General features: G+C 35.8%; 2 protein-coding genes across 6 annotated transcripts in view; one reads left to right on the plus strand and one right to left on the minus strand.

The window, feature by feature from the left end:
- The window catches only part of LOC126968314 (uncharacterized), a 512,088-nt gene that overhangs the window by 424,448 nt on the left and 65,312 nt on the right, over positions 1-22,328 (minus strand). The gene's annotated exons all lie outside the window — the stretch shown is intronic.
- LOC126968340 (androgen-dependent TFPI-regulating protein-like) overlaps positions 1-22,328 on the plus strand; it is an 81,848-nt gene that overhangs the window by 41,050 nt on the left and 18,470 nt on the right. Inside the window, exon 1 of one of the 5 annotated variants that reach the window (XM_050813317.1) lies at positions 5,187-5,610. The exons of 2 other annotated variants lie outside the window; for them this stretch is intronic. In XM_050813317.1, the coding sequence (XP_050669274.1) occupies positions 5,374-5,610 (237 nt within the window). In that variant the 5' untranslated portion in view covers positions 5,187-5,373. Of the gene's footprint in view, positions 1-5,186; positions 5,611-20,683; positions 20,886-22,328 lie in introns of those variants that run through there. 2 more of the 5 variants (XM_050813318.1, XM_050813321.1) reach the window with 2 other exon arrangements.

Raw genomic sequence — 22,328 nt, forward strand, 5'->3', positions numbered from 1 at the left:
TTTAAAATTTATGTCTCTCTGTTTGTTCCTTTTTTATTTTTTATCTCTGAAATGGCTGGTCCAATTTTGACGGGAGAGGGGAAACTTTTGGCAGATAACTGCAATAATAAGGAGTAACTTAGGCTAGTTTATTTTAGAAAAAATCTTTTATTTTAGAAGAAAAATAAAGTAATGTTGCAATGTCCAAGAAAAGGTTTAATTGTATAAATAACTTATATGGCAAAACAACGTTTGTCAGGTCAGCTAGTCTTAATAATATATATAAATCCAGTGTCCTGCTGTTTGTTTCCAGTGAACTCCTAAACTAATGAACGGATTTTTGGGGATTACTTCATGGAGTGCAGTTGAGTCCAACTTGAAAGATAGGATACTTTTTAATTCGATTTGGGACTCATAATTATTTTTATTTCCAATATTTTTTGTATGGACATAATATTTTCTATGACAGAATTTATTGACGCACGGTTGAACAGTTCTGCTGTGAAACAATTTCAATAAAACAACGGGGTGCCACGGACTAGTAAAAAATAAGGACTCCGTGTCACTTTACATAACAGAGTAGCACCAAAACAAGCCGATTAACGTGTAAATACATAGGACCACGCACACACTTACACTACTACAGGCCGATAGGCGGCCATTATGAGAATTGTCATCGTCTGTGACAGATCAGTTTGCGTCTCAATAAAATATTTTAAAAATGCCGTCGTGCGTTTTGAAAAAGTGTAAAAACGATACTATATAAGTATTTTTTGGCCATATATGATTATTTAAGGAGAAAAAATTGTGTAACTAGTATCCCCCGTAACCGCACACACACTAGTATAAGGATGCTTCACTTTCTAATATCACGGCGCGGAGTCCTTCTTTTTTTACTCGTCCGTGCGGGATGCATATTTTACGAAATAATTCTTGATGCTGTTAAATAATATTGACAAATTCATAAACAGTATTTATTTATTATAATATACAGAACAACGTCTGTCGGGTCAGATTTCTATTTTTTTTATGGAATAGGAGGACAAACGAGCGTACGGGTCACCTGTTGTTAAGTGATCACCGCCGCCCACAATCTCTTGCAACACCGGAGGAATCACAGGAGCGTTGCCGGCCTTTAAGGAATGTGTACGCGCTTTTTTTGAAGGTACCCATGTCGTATCGTCCCTGAAACACCGCACAAGGAAGCTCATTCCACAGCTTTGTAGTACGTGGAAGAAAGCTCCTTGAAAACCGCACTGTGGAGGACCGCCACACATCCAGATGGTGAGGATGATATCCTAACTTGTGGCGTGTCGTGCGAAGGTGGAATTCGGCGGCCGGAATCAGGTTAAACAGCTCTTCGGAACACTACCCGTGATAAATGCGGTAGAAGACACACAATGAAGCGACGTCTCTACGCAATGCCAAGTGATCCAGCCGTTCACAGAGCACTGGGTCCCCGACAATTCGAGCTGCTCTGCGTTGCACGCGGTCAAATGGATCGAGCTGATACTGGGGTGCGCCAGACCTGAGATGACAGCAATACTCCATGTGTGGCCGGACCTGCGCTTTGTAGAGCGCTAGTATGTGGGCCGGCTTGAAGTATTGCCGTGCTCTATTAATGACGCCCAGTTTCTTTGAAGCCAATTTGGCTTTGCCTTCCAGATGACCACGAAATTGGCAATCGCACGAGATTTCGAGACCCAGTATTCCGATACTAGGCGCGGCTTTAAGAGAAGTATTCTCGAAGAGCAGTGATACGACAAATGGGGTTTTTTTAGTGGTAAAAGCGCAAACTTGAGTCTTCTGGGGGTTAAATTGGACAAAGTTCAATTTACCCCATTCCGCGACCTTCTCAAGAGAGGACTCGATAGAAGACACAAGTTTCTCCCGGCACTGGTCGACGATTTCCCGAGAGAGACCTGCATGGCCAGTGTATACGGCATCACCAGTGCTATCGTCTGCATAGCAATGAATGTTGGAAGTGTCCAACATATCATTGATATGCAGAAGAAACAGCGTGGGAGACAGCACAGAGCCTTGGGGCACTCCAGCATTCACGGGCTTCGGGTTCGAGCAATATCCGTCGACAACGACCTGTATGCTGCGCCCAGTGAGAAAGCTGGAGGTCGACTTGCACAAGCTCTCGGGAAGCCCAAATGATGGAAGTTTGGAGAGGAGCGCCTTGTGCCATACACGATCAAAGGCCTTCGCTATATCCAGGCTAACTGCCAGGCCTTCCCCCTTGCTTTCAATAGCCGCTGCCCATCTATGTGTTAGGTATACCAGAAGATCACCTGCCGACCGACCATGGCGAAACCCGTATTGTCGGTCGTTGATCAACTGGTGACCCTCTAGGTATACCAAGAGCTGACGGCTAATTATGCTCTCCATGATTTTGGAGGTATTGTGCTGACGTCAAAAGACGGCAGCGTGATTTTCCCACTTCTAAAAAGCCCTTAGTCGCCTCTTACGACACCCATGGGCCTGGGACTCCCCTATTCTTTTTACGCCCCGGGAAAAGTGTAGGGCGATGAAATAATGAAATCAAATAAATGCATATCAATGATATGTTGGACACCTCCAACATTCATTGCTATGCAGACGACAGCACTGGTGATGCCATATACACGGGCCATGCAGGTCTCTCTCGGGAAATCGTCGACCAGTGCCGGGAGAAACTTGTGTCTTCTATCGAGTCCTCTCTTGAGAAGGTCGCGGAATGGGGAAAATTGAACCTTGTCCAATTTAACCCCCAGAAGACACAAGTTTGCGCGTTTACCACTAAAAAAAACCCATTTGTCGTATCACCGCTCTTCGACAACACTTCCCTCAAAGCCTCGCCTAGTATCGGAATACTGGGTCTCGAAATCTCGAGCGATTGCCAATTTCGTGGTCATCTGGAAGGCAAAGCCAAATTGGCTTCAAAGAAACTGGGCATCATTAATAGAGCACGGCAATACTTCAAGCCGGCCCACATACTAGCGCTCTACAAAGCGCAGGTCCGGCCACACATGGAGTATTGCTGTCATCTCTGGTCTGGCGCACCCCAGTATCAGCTCGATCCATTTGACCGCGTGCAACGCAGAGCAGTTTGAATTATTGGGGACCCAGTGCTCTGTGAACGGCTGGATCACTTGGCGTTGCGTAGAGACGTCGCTTCATTGTGTGTCTTCTACCGCATTTATCACGGGGAGTGTTCCGAAGAGCTGTTTAACCTGATTCCTGCCGCCGAATTCCACCTTCGCACGACACGCCACAAGTTAGGATATCATCCTCACCATCTGGATGTGTGGCGGTCCTCCACAGTGCGGTTTTCAAGGAGCTTTCTTCAAAGCTGTGGAATGAGCTTCCTTGTGCGGTGTTTCAGGGACGATACGACATGGGTACCTTCAAAAAAAGCGCGTACACCTTCCTTAAAGGCCGGCAACGCTCCTGTGATTCCTCTGGTGTTGCAAGAGATTGTGGGCGGCGGTGATCACTTACAAAATAAATATGTCGCCATAACAACGGCGATCGCCGCCAAGCCGATCATAGATTAACGAAATATTGATGCTGTCTGTTGCGGGATAATCGAGGTAGAATATTTTAGGAAATGATGTAAAAAAGTCGTTGTTGCAGTGAATGTAATAATTTTTAATAAAAAAGTTCGTATTTAGGTAGCTGAACTATCAAACTGCTAAAACAAGTTTTAGGGTAGGTAGCGGATGTACACAGTGAGTGCTATTTGTTTACGTAGGAGTTTTTTCAGTAACACTGTCCCTTTCAGTATATCCCTTGCTAAATGCAGAAGAATCAATGGATCATTTTCTTCTTCTCCCATTACCTTATTGTAATAAACCATTAACAAAAAGATATTCATAAATAATATAAGATACAAAAAATAATAATTGTAATCTTAAAACTTTTTGGGAGCCGTCGTTAGAAAAATTGTAAAAATGGGACCCTTACTGTAGATACCTTTCGGTTTTGTTTTGGGTTATTTTTTATAAAATCAATGACACATTATCTACCTAATTTCAATGCAGTTTTACTACTTTATAACTTTTACTACTTAAACTTTGAATGAATCGTAATTTAGGCATAAATCACGGTGTACGGTATAAAATCATATCTGATGAATTAACTGTATTTTTTCTATACAAATACGAAGCAATTAGCAAATTAGATTTATCTCTTTTTCGCTTGCGATAATTGCATTTACTATCCTTTTTTGACGAGTAATCGTAATGTAGTGTGTTTCATGTGTGCGTTAGTGTATCATTTCCAAACACCGAATGTTGTCTACGTAACCTATCTATACTTTTAAATATCATTGGGTACAACATTATAATTGTAAGCTATTCTGTCAACAACAAACGCGTGTGTACCGTTTTCGTATCAAATTCAAATATTTTTATTCAAAATAGGATTTAAAATCACTTATTCAACGTCAAAAACTACCACCCATTCAAAAGAGACTGCCTCAGACCTGAGAAGACCTTTTCCACACGTTTTTTAACAATTCTTTTAAATTTCGTAACACATTTGTTTTGTACATTTTCTGGGATCATATTGTAGAAGCATATACATAGCCCAACAAAAGACAAACTGACTCGACCCAACCGAGTAGTAGGCATAACAAGTTTATATTTGTTCCTCGTGTTAACATTATGAATGTCACAGTTTCTAGAAAATTCTTCAATGTGCTTATGAACATACCGAACATTATCAAAAATGTATGGAGAAGCAACAGTCAAAATGTTTATTTCTTTAAATTTTTCTCTTAATGATTCCTTAAAACCTAGGTTATAAATCGCGTGAATAGCCCTCTTCTGCAGCACAAATATGGTATTAATATCGGCCGCACTTCACCATAACAATATCGAGAGAGCGACTACGACCAAAGGAACCAATTGACTCCATTTAGGCGATTGATTTTCCGCGCGCTAGTGTCGTATCTACCTCTTTTAATACTATAATATCATTGTTATACATATCAAAATGAATCTAGCTTTCATCCACTGGCTGTGGTTCAGTAGACATATGAGTTACAAGAGGCTTGGTAGCTGAAGTATGATACAAATGGTCTAGTTGACCAGCTAACGTCAGGGTGTCAAATTTAGCGGTCGAACCAAAAACAGTATATCTTCAGAAATGTTTACATTCAACAATTACCACCATTGTCACAATAAAATTTAAATCATAAATAAACATGACATAAGTACAATCTTAGTCCGCATTCGAAGCCTCTGTGTCGTCTCTTATGATTGTTAACGGCTCGGAAAATCCCAACGCTGTTTTCTTAAATTACTAATAAAGATTATAGTGCACTTAAATTAAATTAAAGTGTAATTTGAAACAGAGGTGATAAACGAAAAAGATCTCGTAATCTATTTTTTATTTGTTTCAATAATGTCAAAGGTCGAGGCTCGACAGACAGTTGCTGAAAATGAAATGGGGTTTTCTTTGTGTTTGCTTTTAAAGACGATGTTTCATTTGGTTTATTTAGTGGGGGATTTGTGTGTTTTTGGTTTTGGGGGTAACATTGTGATGACAATGGGGGAGGAATATCTTCAATACCCATCATTACACGATCTAAAATACCTTGCACCGGTTTTTGTGACTAATTGGAATTTTGTGAGTATGAAGGTACATTATAAAAGTTAAAACTCAAATATTTTTATTCAAAATAGGATGTAACATCCCTTATTGAAAGTCAAAAACTACCACCCATTCCAAAAAGTATGCTTCAGATCTGAGAAGAACGGGCGCTACAAACTCAGCGGGCTTCTTTTTTTTTTCATAAAAATATTACATAGTATTATCGTACAATTAATAATTTAATAGCCTGAGGGCGGTCGCTCCATTCCCAATCTGTGGCATCGTTAAGAAAGTTATTTTTGTTTTACAAAAATTTACCACACAAACGGTTTTTGACAAATTATCTTGAATTACGTAATACATTTGTTTTGAACATTTTCTGGGATCTTGTTGTAAAAACATATAATTATTAAGATACATCGCCCCACAAGAGGCTTATTAACTCGAACTAGCCGAGTACTAGGCATTATGTGTTTATGACAGCGGAACTTATTCTAGCAAATTCACTTCAGTGTGATATTTCAAAACTAACAACTTTTTTCAAAAACCTTGTAGGATCCTTTCGTTGTCCGTCCTTTTATCTCGGGAACGCGTGGGGGTTAAAATTAAAACGATATCACAGTAGATATATTATGTATATGTCTACTGTGACGATATACTCAAATATACAGTCTCTTGTAGCCGTCAAAAAGTCAGACTTTATACGGCCAAACTCCGGTTGTGGCCTACTTAAGATAAAAAATCGTAACTATCGTTGACTTTTTTGTCGCAATAAACTTATCGACGGTAACTCATCTTAAACGTACACGCTGTCTGTGAATTGGACGACTTATAGCTTACCAGGGATAGAAGTTTGTATGGAAATTACAACAGTGAACTGGGGATAAGCATGAGTTATCGGACATATTGGAACAACTTCAGATTATTTACAGCTAATTACTGACAGTAGAAGGTAGTAATTTATCTCTATCTGTAGGTAGTATATTGGGAACGGCCGTGTCTTAACGTAATAAGAAGATACTGCTGTTAATGACGCAAAAAACGTATATTTCAAAACTTTCAAGGAAATCAAAATTAATAGAGTATGCAATGCGTATAGGTAGACAATGCGCCTAAAGAAAGCTTATAACTCTTTTGTTGGGGAAGTATTTATATATTTCCTGGGATCCTATTATAGAATGAATTACTTCTGTCCCAGTAATCCCAGTAAATATTATACAAAATAAGAAGACTAAATTTAAAAAAAATGTGTGTTAAGAAGAACGGAAGAAGTTATTCTTCTTTGGCGTAATAAAACAAAAATCCTTGAAAAACATTCCTCGCGCTATTTTATGTTTGTATAAAAAACAATGTTGTAATAAAGGAGTTATTAAATACAACCATTGAAAATATTATAATACCGTATAATTTAGTTAAATAATGACGTGTAATTAAATATCATTAAATTATCTTAATACAATTGGAGAGAATTTTTATTTTTAAACTTGTAAATAAATTGAAATTATATATTGATATTTATTTAATTCTCGTCTTTTGGCTGTGGTTCAGTAGACATATGAGTTACAAGAAGCTTGGTAGCTGAAGTATGATACAAATGGTCGACATGACCAGTTAACAGTCTTGCTTGCCTGACTAAATTCACTGTGATAATTTTTCCCTATCGCGCCAAAAGTATAATTTTAATTACTATATCGTTTGTTTCTATACAATTATTTTAAAGTAAATGACTGTTAAATAAAATAAATTAAACTATATTGAACCACAAATAAATGAAAACAAAATTTTATGAACGATGTGGGATTCGAACCCACGACCTCTCGCGTTCCGTGCCAGTGCTCTTCCAACTGAGCTAACCGTTCGAGTGACATATCGTCATAAAATCTTGTGTGCTTTGTTCAACTCTCAGGTTGTGGCTTCGTCCACAGGATCTACTTTACAGTTGATAACCTGCTCAAAGCCAATATTCCCATATTAGGAAATTGATTTAAGATATCGCTCTTGCAAATGTAAACAAATTGTTTTGTTTTTTTTTTGTTTTCAAATTTTATGTATGTATTTAACCTAGAAATGAGGGTTATGACTTTAAAAAATATAACGAATAGTTTATATTGAACCATTGACTATCATTTAACAGTGAGTTATCAATTTTCGAGTTCTTATGTACGTTTATTGGATTCTTCTAAAGTTCTTGTGATTCCTCTACTGTTACAAGAGACTGTGCTTTGTGCATCCCCGCACGTAAGAAGTCCCAGGGGAGGGAGTCCCAGGCCCAAGGGTGGAGAGACAGGAGGTTAAGAGGCCACTTAGGGCTTCTAGTTGTGCTTCCTCAAAGGCCGGAAATGCTCCTGTGATTCCTCGTTCTGTGATTTCTCATACCTCTGGTGATGCAAGAGAATGTCGGTGGCGGTGATCACTTAACAACAGTTGACCGTACGCTCGTTTGTCCTCCTTTTCCATAAAAAAAGAGTATGGTCTGCGGTGATTATATACTATCAGATGACCCGTTTATATATACTTTTCAATAAAAAAAATACAGCCAAAAATAGGGAAAGCTTAGCCGAGTTTCTTGTTTCCATTCTTCTTAGGTCACAAGCATTTATTACTCTTTCTAGAGGGAGGTAGAATCTCACGTACGATGTATATGGTTTATTAATCAAATTTTGAATAAAAATATTTGAATTTGAATTTAGCAAATGTGATACATTGTATATTTTGACCTTAGATAATTTCCACATCTAGATACAGCCTCTTGCTATGAGGCAACGTGTGAGAACTGGCCAGCTTTAATACTGTAGTGTTCGTGCGTTTACGTAAAATAGAGGTTAATAGTTCACCTCTATTTTTTTCCGACGTGTTCACAGCTATTATAGCCTGTTTAGACTTATAAATAATAATTACCTTAGCTTGTGAATCTGCCCAACAACAGTTAATTAAAATCATGTTGTTAAGGATGACTTAAGTATGTATTTTATTAAATTATGGTATGATATAACTGAACTATAGTTAAATGTTTGTTTATGATAAAACTACAATTAAAGTAATTATTTACTTGTTTGCCTTGAATCGAGACATGCGCAAAAGAAATTATTATAGCTTGATGTATATAAGTAGTCTTGCCTGGGTAGAGTGTTTTTTTGACAAGACAAGGTTCACGTGATGGGAATTAGTGAGGGAACATGGACATCATTTTCCAGTTCCAGAAAAACGTTCCAAACCACAATCATGTCGAAATTGAGTTAAGAACACAAAACTGGTCACGTGATTCACATTAACGGACTGATAAAAAATGGCAGCTCTACTGTCACTCTTTAAATGAGAACATGACTTAGTAGCCCAACCCACATGGAATACACTAGTATTTATTAAACTTTAAACACGAATTTCTTAAAATGTGTTGTTTGTGGCTTGACGTTTTTCGTAAAACAGTCAGGGAAAATAAAAACAGTTTTCCATCACAATTCACTATATTTTGGATTTTATTCTATAGTTATAAATTTTAAGTTTCTAATATGTACTCTCGTATTATTTGATTTGTTCCTGTTTCGCCCCGCAAAGTTTCGCCCCACACAAAAAAATCTTGTTTCGCCCCAGATTTTATTCCTGTTTCGTCTCGAAAATAAGAATAATGAATAATTTATTATTTTATTCTTGTTTTGCCCCACTTTTGTTCTTTATTCGCCCCGGGTAGTAATTTAGGTGTTTTACAACATGTTATTTAGCATAAAAAATATTTTAAAAATCATATTTTTGAAGATAAATATTATTAATGAACTCAACAAGTTAGTATTCAATACCAGAAATCAATTGATGGAAACAGGAGCCTTTTAACTAATTCAAATTTTACTTATTCAAATTGTTATATAAATTGCTTTAAAATTTTAGCTTTTATTTAATCTATGGTTACAGTTGTCACATTATCTATGATCTAAGAAAATTGTAACGTGGTTGTTACTTGTTAATCTGAATTATGATGTCTCGTGCTAAACTAACAATTAGGCTTCTTGTTTCTTCATAAAATATAATATAATTTGTCTTACCTCGCACAGCCACTTTGTGGAATCTAATACCGGCCACTGTTTTCTCTAACCGGTACGATTAAGGGACCTTCAAGAAATGAAACTCTTGACACCTGTTGTTGCGGATGTCCATGGATGGTTGACTCACCACTCCCCATCTCGTAAACCTCTTGCAAGTCTGCCCCCTATTATATAAAAAAAACTTAGATATTAGCCTTTTGGATGTGTGGTGTGCCTCTACAGTGCATGGAACTTTCATAAAGCTGTGGAATGAGCATCCTTGCGCGGTTTTTCCAGGATAATATGACATGGGTTCCTTTTAAAGATGCACTTACACCGGAAGGTATAGAAAGGAATGGTGCAAGAGAGTGAGTGACCATTTAGCAATAGGTGATACCGCCCTTTTGTGCTCCTCTTTTTTTTTGAAAGAGGGTCTTCTGTAGTTAAATGATCACCGCCGCCCACATTGTCTTATAACACCAGGAGTTCTACTCGCAAAATCGACAACGATTTATTCGGAACGATACGATAATACTCCGAATATATCACACCTACCCTACTCTAACAAATGTTCGCATTCCATATCGTTTATCGTAACAATATCGTAACGATTCGAGACGACTAATGCTACGATATATCGAAAATCGATTTTAGCAGGCCCCCAGAGGAATCACAGAAGAGTTACCGGCCTTTTAAAAGTTGTACGCGCTTTTTTTGAATGTCGTACTCGTATCATATCATCCCGGATAAGTCTTAATTTACAGATTTTTTTGCATAATTCCAAGTTTACCGTCTGACAATGAAATACAATTTGCAACATGATGCTAATAGCAGCATGATAATTCTTTAAATTATATCTATTATGAATAAACTATCAATTAATGTCATCTTCGTCGCTATTAATGATGAGTTGCATCATATTAGCTGTAATAATTAAGGCTTAAGTCAAATTTAACGTTACCAGTAACGCTGACTTTAACATATACTGCGTAATATGTTTTGACAGGAAACTTTTGACAGGTTGTTCAGCTATTTAACATTAACAATAGTTTTAACCGGCGAAGATTGGACGATAAAGTTTAACAGATAAAGTTGTGACGTCATCTTAATCATATGAAATGGTGCAACTCATTTCTTGCTTAACCGGTACTTCAACATGTTTGTTATAGTTAAAGTTACTAAGTGCAATCCAGCCTAAGACTCTATTATGACGATTATCACCATTTCAATGTCTTTGACAAGGTTGTTAGATGAATGTCATGAGTTATAACCGGAAATATTTAAATCTTATGATCGTTTGTTTAAAATCTTGTTGATTAGGCCTTACAAATAAACTTGGTATAAAGTTATACCTGAGAATAAACCAAGAACATCCAAAATGTTAACTTTTTTTTTATGATAATAAGGGATGAGACGAGCAGGACGTTCAGCTGATGGTAATTGATACGCCCTGCCCATTACAATGCAGTGCCGCTCAGGATTCTTGAAAAACTCAAAAATTCTGAGCGGCACCACAATTGCGCTCGTCACCTTGAGACTAAGATGTTAAGTCTCATTTACCCAGTAATTTCACTAGCTATGGCGCCCTTCAGACCGAAACACAGTAATGCTTACACATTACTGCTTCACGGCAGAAATAGGCGCCTAACATCCTATGTCTCAAGGTGACGAGCGCAGGTGTAGCGCCACTCAGAATTTTTGGGGTTTTTCAAGAATCCTGAGCGGGACTGCATTGTAATGGGCGGGCGTATCAATTACTATCAGCTGAACGTGCTGCTCGTCTTGTGCCTTATTTTCATTAAAAAAAAACCGCGGGAATCGACGTCCTAATAAACAAATCACAAACAAAATGTCTTTTTGTCATTTTACATATTCTTGATTTACTCTCAGGTATAATTTTGTACCAAGTTTATTTGTAAGGCCGCTTGAGTTCTTTACATACCAATTGTTTTGAAATTTTAAAGAGTAGACACCGATATAGAGTTGCTCATGAAATCTCTACAACAAGGAGTGACTAAATTTCCAATGGAAACAGTGCGTAAATCCCTAACTCGTGGTGAGACATATAAAAGGCCGGTATAAAATCTAAAGCTAAAGGTAATAATTTCAAATAGTGTCCTATTTCGTTTATTGCTGATACTTCAACACCAAAAAAATATAGATTTTATTAAGATAACATTACCTCATAAAAATTCAATACATACAAAACCCTTGGCGAGACATAGTATTGCATCATTTTACATAAATTAAAAATACATTCTTCATCAATAAATTATCATGCTATTTTAGTAGTTTTTTGCTTAGTAAGATAAATAAAGTGCTTAAATTACCTACATACAATTAATTCTCAAAAAAAGTTAAAAAAAACTCCATTTGAATAGCTGAGAGATAATTATAGACACTTCTGAAACTGAAAAGTTACTTAATATTAAAAGGTATAAAATTGGGGTAATTTTCTCTTCTCGTTCAAGTTACCACGGAAAGAATTTCTTATTAAGAATTTACTTCCTTCAAGTTAGAACAACAGAGAGATAGTTACATAAATATAATATGTTTAGTCTTATCCCATTATTCATATTGGTCCGCTAATTTTAAACAACCGCTAAGGAGTGTTTTTTCTCATTCTGGCTTAGGTCAATAGAAGAAGACAGAGTGAGAATTAGCAAAGCTTTAAGTTAGCAGACTATTATGAATAAGGGGTTAGTTTTTTGTTGAGCCACTTAGCGTTCAGATAATATTTAAATTGTCAAATGTGTTTAACTGTATTGAGCGAACATAAATGTAAGACCGAGAGACAACTTTAAAAACTCTCAGATTGCAATGTACCGTTAAGTTACTTCACCAATATCAAATTTTCAAATTCAAAGCACTTTATTCATGTAGGTCACGGAAATGACACTTATGAATGTCAAAAAGATATTTTTTCTTATTGAATCTACCGCTACTTCGTAAAGGGTTGAGCTAATGAGAAGAAGAAGCAAGAAAGTCATTGCCACTCTTTTAAATCACGATTTACATTTAGATTTTTTTACAAATCATTTCAATTACAATATAATATGTAAAGTGATGCAACAAACATGGCTCCATCTGCAGGATCTGTTTTACACTTGATAACCCTGCTCAATCCCAATAATTGCATATTAGGACATTGACTTGAGATGTCGCTTTTTTTGTGATATCCCTCACTCCCCTCTCGAGCCAAACGTTTTAGTGACGTATGGTTCGTAAATCTTGGTATGTCTTGTCCAGCAGACTCAGTTAGAACTTAGAAGAGCGCTCGGACGGAACCTGAGACAACTACTAACAAATTTAATTTAAGTTATCCCAGAAGTAAGGGATATTACATTTTAAAAATAACAACTTGAATATGGTTTCGATTTAACCCGATTTGTATATTTTCATACTTATATTATAACGCCACCTACTTTTTAAATAGCAATGTTTTTCGTATTAATATTGCCCAACAAAAAGGTTACTTTTTATGCAAGTAATTCTATGCTGTTCAGTTGTATGTTTAAGATTAAATCATCCCCACTATCCTTAGAAAACGCAACAAATTCCCATTGCATGATTTGCATATTTTCTTTTTTGCATAAATTGTGCCTGGTATTACCACGATTATTTTGAATTTTTTTTTACAAAGTGATAGTATTGTAATGCGTTTCAATTGTAACTTTTATTTATGTCATTTGTACAATAATGTTTCAGCTATGGACATAAATGGTTACGTTAAGGAAATAAATTCGAGGGGGTATACGGGCATGGGGCTTATGTGATGAGAATGGGCATCCGAAACACCAGGGGTCAAGACATGAGTGATTTAAGATATATTTAGTGACTGTTGCATATTGGGCGAGGAGAGGAATTTTTAAAATATGCTAATACATTTGGCGCAAAATTGTTTGACTATGGCATATTCTTCTAGAATCTACCCCGTGATTGGCAAACTCTTCGATAAGATTGGTGCAATAAAATCTCGTAGTTTCTCTCCACACAATGATAATATTCAAAAGTAAATATCGAAAAATAGCATATCCGTGGTGTTTTATTGCGTACCTAGTGTGTACCTTTGTGAAAAGGTATAAAAAGGCAATTAATTTTCTCAAAATTGATTCCTTTAGAATTCTTTTTGATGTCATTTCTAATAACTACTAGATACTACTACCGCTTCGGAAACAAATGGCGCTCTGAGAGAGAAGAAGCGGCGAAAGAAACTCTCCCAGCATTCTTTTTTTGCGCTCTTTTCAATAAAAATATACAATATTGTACAGTCATTTCTATAGCTATAAAATAGTCACAATATAGTCCCAGGCTTACCGATCATTTAGATATTCAGCAGTGGAGTAATAGGATTTACGACAGAGCCATTTTTTTATACAACATTTAAATTTATTTATAGATAATGCCTGAACAGTGGCTGGGACTTCATTGTAGAAGTGTATACGTATACATTTACCCTTAAAGCAAATGTATCTTTTGAAGCCTTCTAGAATTAGTTACAAGCAATCCCTTATTTCTTGTGGTATAATAATGAAAATCACTATTAAGAGCTAAAAGGTGTCGAATTTTGTGAACGTATATTAAATTTTCATGAATGTACTGACAATGAACAGTCATAATATTTATTTCTTTAAATTTTTCTTTGAGAGACTGTCTATATAAATAAATTGTGAATTGTGTTTAAGCATCTAAATTATTCGCTATTTGTTACCGACTGTATTTCAATTCATTCCTCGAATCGAGTGAGGGAATGATACGATCAGTAAGACGCGAAACTTATTCAAATTCAACGCTCTTGCAAATAAACTTAGCATAAAGTTTTGTCTGAGAGTAAAAAAAATATGCAAAATGTTCACAATGATAATTCTAAAGTTTTACGAATATCAGGCAGCGTGGCAAATGAACGCGGGAAACGTTTTACGTCCGAATAAACCAATCATTAACGAAATGTCTATTTGTAAACTTTTCGCATATTCTCAGGTATAACTTTATACCAAGATTATTTGTAAAGTCGAAAGTGTATTTTATCTTCGATTTCACAAAGATCGACATCACCTAAAGAATGTTTATGTTAGAGTTATAGCGTTTTATATTTGTTTATTGCAATCTCGCTCTTTATAAGTTTTATTGGCAGTTCTTTCTTGTACAGCTGAAATTGCTGATTTAAACGATTATTCTTTATTTGAAGTTAAAATCGGTAGCTTTATCCTGTCATCGGAAACTTTGCTTTATATTGTTATTGTGGTTTAATATATTTTTGTATTAACAGTGTGTTTGGATTAATATCTGTACTTAATAATTCTTGCATTTTTATATATTAATTTCATTTTTTAACTTACTCATGTAGGGTATTGAGTTTTTGAAATTTGAGTAATTTTAATTTGTAAAATACATATTTTACAGTGAAGCTGTAAATGTTGAGAGTGGCAATGAGTTTCTTGCCACCACTTTTCATTAAAGGTTAAACATAAAAAATCATGACATTCTTAGTGTCATTTGCATTGGCCTAAGCAAATAAAATGATTTTGATAAGTCCATCGGTCTGTTTGGCGTCGACGTAACAAAGATTGAAGATTAAAGCACTTGATTCTGTAGCGGTAGATGTTACATAGATGCTTAGATTGTAGATAAGAAAGAAAGAATTGTTGCATTATATATTTCTTACACCTTTTATTTTCTTAATTTAATCTTTTTAACTTTATGTAGCCATAATAATTAATAATTGAATAGATAAACAGAATTTAAGCTTTTTTACGACTTGTCTATATTCAATGCTGTAACTAACTGCCTATAAATGTAATTATATGCATTCTTAGCACCAGTTTACTTGTTTTATGTAAGTAAATGTATTAATTGTTATTCTATTGGCAGTTCATAAATAAATGATAATAATAATAATAACAACTTAGATCATCAGAGAAGCATATAATAGTTGCCATAATAAACAAGCTATTGATCTGAGGTAGTGCGGTATCTTATGGGAGCGCAGCGGAGACCAATTTAAGAATAAAAATGATTAAATTAGTTATTAATTTATAAAAGAGTAGACATTTTAATAGCAGATGATGTTTTATTAATGTTATGGATAATTTTATTAATAATTCTAGGTATCGGCAGTACGAACAGTTTTCTGCAAACTACATGATATGGGGAAAAATCAATTGCGGGTAACCCTATTTTACATACGCCATAGCTACACGTTTACGACAATTTTCGATTGGAGGATCTTTATTGGCAATTTCGCTCTCACGACAGTTACGGGCGGATACGACCTACTGTCTTGAATCCTTATCACTGACCTCTTTTATATACCACTGGACTGGCGGCTGTCAAAGTGCTTTTGTGCCTGTTTGATATTCGCCATTTTGGCGCTGTTGGCCATGTAGCGAGAGTCTGTGGTACTAAAACTAGTGATGACAACCTCAGCAAAAATCGATAGATGTTGAGAAACTATTTATAAAAAAAAATTGTGTACTTTATATCGTTGATTCTTGAAGTATAAATAACACGGAAAACGAACGAAATTAATTCAAAAACCAAAAATACTTCCGAGTATTGTATGTTACTTCGCAGCCATTTGTATTATACGCAGTGCCGGAGTAAGCAAGCGCGGGGCCCGTAGCCAATTCTGTTGAGGCCCTTGGTCTGCTATGAGATTAAAGTAAAAAAAGTTTAATCAATAGTTATTATTTTGTAGTACTAGCTTTTACCCGCAATTCGTGCATTTGTTATTTTGGGCAGCATTTTCATCACTTCAGACTGCTTTAGTGATGACGAACTTTCATACAAATTCCATCCCATATTCAAACCCTGCTAAGGCTTTTATTCGCGATAAAAGTTAGCCTTTCCCAAGCTCTTTGTCAATGTCTACCTTTGTACAAAATCTCATGAAAATAGGTTGAGTGATTTAGGCGTGAAAGTGTAACAAACAAACTTATATTTACATTAATAATATTAGTAGGGATGTCCTAGGTATTAATAAATTTCACTCAAAGAACGCTCACTCACGGCTCCGTTTTACGCGGGTCCCGTAGCAATTGCTACCATTCCTACGTGTTAAGGCGACTCTAAATGCCAGCGACCTTGACCGACTTGAGTTCACGGCTTCCGGCTGCCATCTATGTAACAAAGACAGAAACAGCTAAAAACAGTTTATATGCTTACAATCCTCTTTATTCATTACTAATCTGAATAAATATACCTACACAAAAAAGTACAAGCTATCAGAATAACTTTTCTGAGAGTTGTACTAAAAAAATGCGTCATGCCATGCCAAAAAACTTGTTTAACTGCAAGGAAAAGCGGTAGTTCAAAAAGGCTCTGGAGTGTTAACTATAACCAAGAGCAAGCATTAGCAACCTACAAATAAGACTAAAGGATATGTGTAAAAGGATTAAGTAGTGTTCATAACTCGAAATGCTATATTTTCACCAAAAAACTTGTCTAAAAACACCTTGAATGCGTGTTTTCTGCTTACTCTTCGCCTTAATCCGCCACTGATTATATACGTCAGAATTAGTTCTCTGGACGCCCGCGAGTGGCGCTTCAAATAGGCACAAAAAGTTTGCTGTCAAACATATGGTACAGCCTGTCCAGTGGTATTTATACAGGTCAGTGATCCTTATCTTGTCATGACGTTTTTAATCATTTCGCTGAATAATTACAAGTACATTTCAATTGCAACAACAAAATGTGCGAAATCATAATCAAAGAGCTTCTTATAAGCATATACAATAGACTTTGAACATTACTGCCACCAAATAAGGTGTTAATTTGAATGAATGTTTTAATGTTATCTGTATACATATATACAACGCCGATTGGACATTTTTGTCGACCTTTTATCAGGCGATTGTGAATCTTGTTGTTTATAGAACGTCAATGCATTTCTTATAAATAACATAATCATGATTCCTGCCCTCTTGCCGGATGTTCATCTTAGAGTTTCCAATCGGTCTTCAAGGAATGTACGGCCTTTTACCATTCCGTTCTGTAATAATAACGTGTCCTTCCATAACATTGAAAGTTCTACTTAGCACAATGTCCATAATAAATAGACTTAAGAAATATTGATAGGGTATATATGGGATACTATTAAATTGTCACACAGAAACATATTATTGTTTTGATAATTTGCGTAACACGAGATTACTGCGGACAAACTGCTGCGCAGTTTGGCAGAATAGTGTGTATATATCGTCTTGTTTGCTTTGTTCTACTCTCAGGTTGTGGCCTCATCTACAGGATCTACTTTACAGTTGAGAGTTGAACAAAGCAAACAAGATTTTATAACGAGGCACTACTCGAACGGTTAGCTCAGTTGGTTATAGCACCGGCACGGAACGCCGGAGGTCGTGGGTTCGAGTCCCGCATCGTTCATAAAATTTTGTTTTTCAAATTTTATTTGTGTATTAATCCTAGAAGTGAGGGTTATCACTTTAAAAACATAACATATACAATCGCTTTGTAATTTTGTATCTGAATTAAATGATTAAAAAAAACCCTATCTATAGAAAACAGCTACTCGCAAATCGTGGAGTAGCTGCCATCCACTGTCCATCTGTTTATAAATTATTAAACTTTATAGACATTCCTTAATTTATAATATTATACTTGCAGACCCGACAGACGTTGTTCTGGTTATAATAAACTAGCTGACCCGGCAAACGTTGTTTTGCCATATAAAGTATAATTCACGCGATAGTTTTAAAAGTAATAAAATATTGCCTATATTATAGCCTGTACATCATTTTGTTCTATTGTCAATAGTTTTTGCAGCGCACGCAAAAATAGGTTTTCGATTTTACACCTTGTGTTAAAAAATAGCAATTTTATTACGGATCCCTAATTTTGAAAAAATAAAACATAGCCTATAGCCTTCCTCGATAAATGGACTACCCAACACTGAAAGAATCATTCAAATCGGACCAGTAGTACCAGAGATTACCGCGTTCAAACAAACAAACAAACACTGCAGCTTTATAATATTAGTATAGATAAAATACTATTTTATTTATACATTTGTCAATAATATTTCATAACATCAAGAATTGTTTCGTAAAATATGTTCCCTGTTGTTATAATGAAATTGTTTCACAGCAGAACTGTCAAACCGTGCGTCAATAAATAATCTCATAGAAAATATGTCCTTACAAAACAAATATTGGAAATAAAAATAATTATGGGTATCAAATCGAATTAAAAACTATCCTACCTCTCAAGTTGGACTAAGCTGCACTCCATCAAGAAATCCCCATTAAAATCCGTTCATTAATCGAGGGTTCACTGGGTACAAGCATTAGGACACTGGATTTATACATATATACAGATACTAGCTGACCCAGCAAACGTTGAATTGCCGATATTAAAATCGCGATACAAAAGTACGAAATTTTGTTCCTAGATGGGTGAAATTTTGAATTTCTATGTATTTTTTAATGCTGACTCATAATCAAACAAATTAAAAAAATAATGTCATAAAATTTAAAAATAAAATCGTGTGGACTACCCTTAACATTTAGGGGGATGAAAAATAGATGTTGTCCGATTCTCAGACCTACCCAATATGCACTCAAAATTTCATGAGAATCGGTCAAGCCGTTTCGGAGGAGTTCAATGTTTAACACCATGACACGAGAATTTTATATATTAAAGATAGACTAGGTATTTAAATTATTAAATAAAGCTAATATGGCTTTTCTATTGTTATTTACGTTTATTTGTCAATTATATATTTTCTCTCTTAGTCTTATATACTATTACATAACCTAATTCTAGTTTTGTGATTTTATTTAGTTAACTTACATATTTCCGTTCTATCTTACATACCATCGAAAAGATGCAGTATATTTATATATTTAGCTGATAGATTCCTTGTATGTTATGTATTTATTGTAATTCTGGTGTGTGTATCTACCTATTACTGTATAGCCGAGTGGTTAGCGATCCTACCTACTAAGCTAGAGGTCCCGGGTTCGAATCCCGGTAGGTGAAAGCATTTATATGATGAATATGGATGTTTGTTTCCGAGTCATGGATGTTTAAATGTATTTATGTATGTTTATATAAATTTATGTATGTTTAAATAAGTATATTGTATTAAATATATCAATGTCTTGTAACCCATAACACGGGCGATATATATGCTTAACTTGGCGCAAGATAATTTGTGTAAAAAGTGTGTCAATATTATTATTGTCAATATTATTACTTATATTATTCATAAAAAAAAATGACACAATAGTTATTCATGCCCACGTCACGGGAAGCTAAAATGCAAATACCAGAGGCAATATAACTGTAAAGTGTAAACAGGCTGTAGATAACATAGACTAAGAATATACTATGGTATAGTGGGCCGACAGCTCGATAATGCGTGACCAATTTTCATTTGTCAATGTTATATCTTTAAGCGAGCAATTATTGTATATATTTACCCCCTTATTCATAATAGTCTGCTAACTTAAAGCATTGCTAATTCTCACTCTGTCTTCTTCTATTGACCTAAGTCAGAATGAGAAAAAACACTCCTAAGCGGCTGTTTAAAGTTACCGGATCTAGCTAGGTTTCAATTTTAAAAAATGTAGTTTTATCCGTGTTTTAATGAGAAACAGCTACAATAACATTAGAATACAAAGGTAAATTTCGCCACTAGACAAGACTATAATAGCTCAGATGGGTGATCCGGAAAGCAGAAGACCCCGGTTCGAATCCAGATGTCCTATTAGTTTATTTTGTGTTCAAGTTTTCTACATTCCTAAAAATCCAAACTAGGCTCGATCGTCCGGATATTATTATTGAAAATACTGATAATTCCAAGCGTGGCAGACTGTTTATGACATGTCAATCAAAAACGGTTACAGTGGCAACAGATTCGCTTTCCTTTTCTATATTACTGTATCTCCGTCATAAATGTGAAATATAAAGACAATTCAAAAGTGCTAAGTTTAATTTGAATAAAGATTATTTGAGGTTGAGTTTATCATTATGCACGTAACAATAACAACATTAAACGTTAATTTAGTAAATTATATAATTTTTTGACCTTGCTGCTACGCCACGTTTCAAGAAATTACTGGCATAAATCTTTAGTATTAATTTGCACTGTAGTACAAAATGACGTTATACAGGAGAAACAGTGGAAAAATTAAAATAAAATTTTTATTTCATGCGTTAGCTTTGATTAGTAATGTTGTTGGTAGTGCTACGGGATGGCTGGTCAGCCAGAATATCCCGGAAGATAGTGACGACGCTCCTTTGCTGGTCCTTGAGGAGTTCTGTTTTATTTTTATGACTTCTTGTAATTTGGTGAGTGTTTTTTTGTGAATTACCAAGTTATTGCAGGTTTTGCGACACATCGGGTCACCTAATGTTAAGTTATCATCGCCGCCCACATTGTATTGTGACACTAGAGGAATCACAGGAGCGTTGCCGGTCTTTAAGGAATGTGTACACGCTTTATTTGAAGTTTCCTATGTCGAATCCTCCCGGGAACATCGCACAAGGAAGCTCATTCTACAGCTTGGTCGTGCGTGGAAGAAAGTTCCTTGAAAACGTAATGTAAAGGGATGCCACAAATCCAAATGGTGGAGATGATATTCTAATGTGTGGCATGTGGTGTGAAGGTGGGATTTGGCGGCAGGAATCAGGTCAAACAGCTCTTCGGAACACTCTCCATGTTAAATGCGGTTGAAGACACACAGTGGAGCGACCACTCTTCGCAACGCCAAACCATCTAGCTATTCACAAAGCATTGGGTTCCCGAAACTTTGAAAAACGCGGTCTAATGGTTCGAGTTTATGTTGACTATATCGCTGAAAAAACTGTCAATAGAATGATATTTCAGAAGTTTTTCGAATGTCGAGCAATTGCAAATAAAGGCGGGAAACTTTATACGTCCGAATAAACCAATCATATGCAAAATGTGTATTGGTAAAAATTTTGCATATGCTTGGTTTATTCTCAGGTATAACTTTACTGCAAGTTTATTAGTAAGACCATTATTATTTATTATAATAGCATTAAAAAAAATTCAGCGTGAGTATAACCTTGTCTGCTTAGTCTTGTCATTGGTAGTTGCGTCTACGGTGATGTAATATAAAAGTTAATATTATATTGCATTGTTTCTGAAAAATCCTTGAACAAAGTTCAATTTGAGAGGTACAATTTATGTGGAGAATGATGACTAGATTTTATTATAGTTAGTTATCTGCTATTCCGTACGACTGTGTTGGGCTCTATAGGACATTGAACGAAAATTGTTATATTTTTTTAAACTTAACAGAAACAAAAGTTTAGTTCTTTGAAGTACATAACAGGGTTACATAAGAGCGCCATCTAGTGACGCCCTAAAGAAGCGAAACTTACAAACGGTATACAACAGCACAGTACAAAACTAGGTATTTTTAACAAAACTACCTACTTATTTTCCGTTTTGTACAGTTAAAGGTTAACGTGAGCGGCTACCGACTGGCTACCGAGTAGGTATTGAACAATGAACATCTAAGAACGAGGTCATCATCAGCTGGAACACGTCCACAGCTAGACAAGGGACTTCCCCAAAGATCTGCGCGACGATCAGTCCTGCGCTGCCCTCATCCTCATTCGCGTGTTGTGTTGCACCACAATAGCACCACCGAATCTCCTCTCGTGGGTGGCGTAAGAGGCGACTAAGGGGTAAGGAACGGAGGATGGGCAGCACCATCTTTCGAAAAGAGCACCACCATCTACTGCGATCGCCAACCCGCCTGC

The sequence above is a fragment of the Leptidea sinapis genome, chromosome 15 (genome assembly GCF_905404315.1).
Source record: "Leptidea sinapis chromosome 15, ilLepSina1.1, whole genome shotgun sequence".
Lineage (NCBI taxonomy): Eukaryota > Metazoa > Arthropoda > Insecta > Lepidoptera > Pieridae > Leptidea > Leptidea sinapis.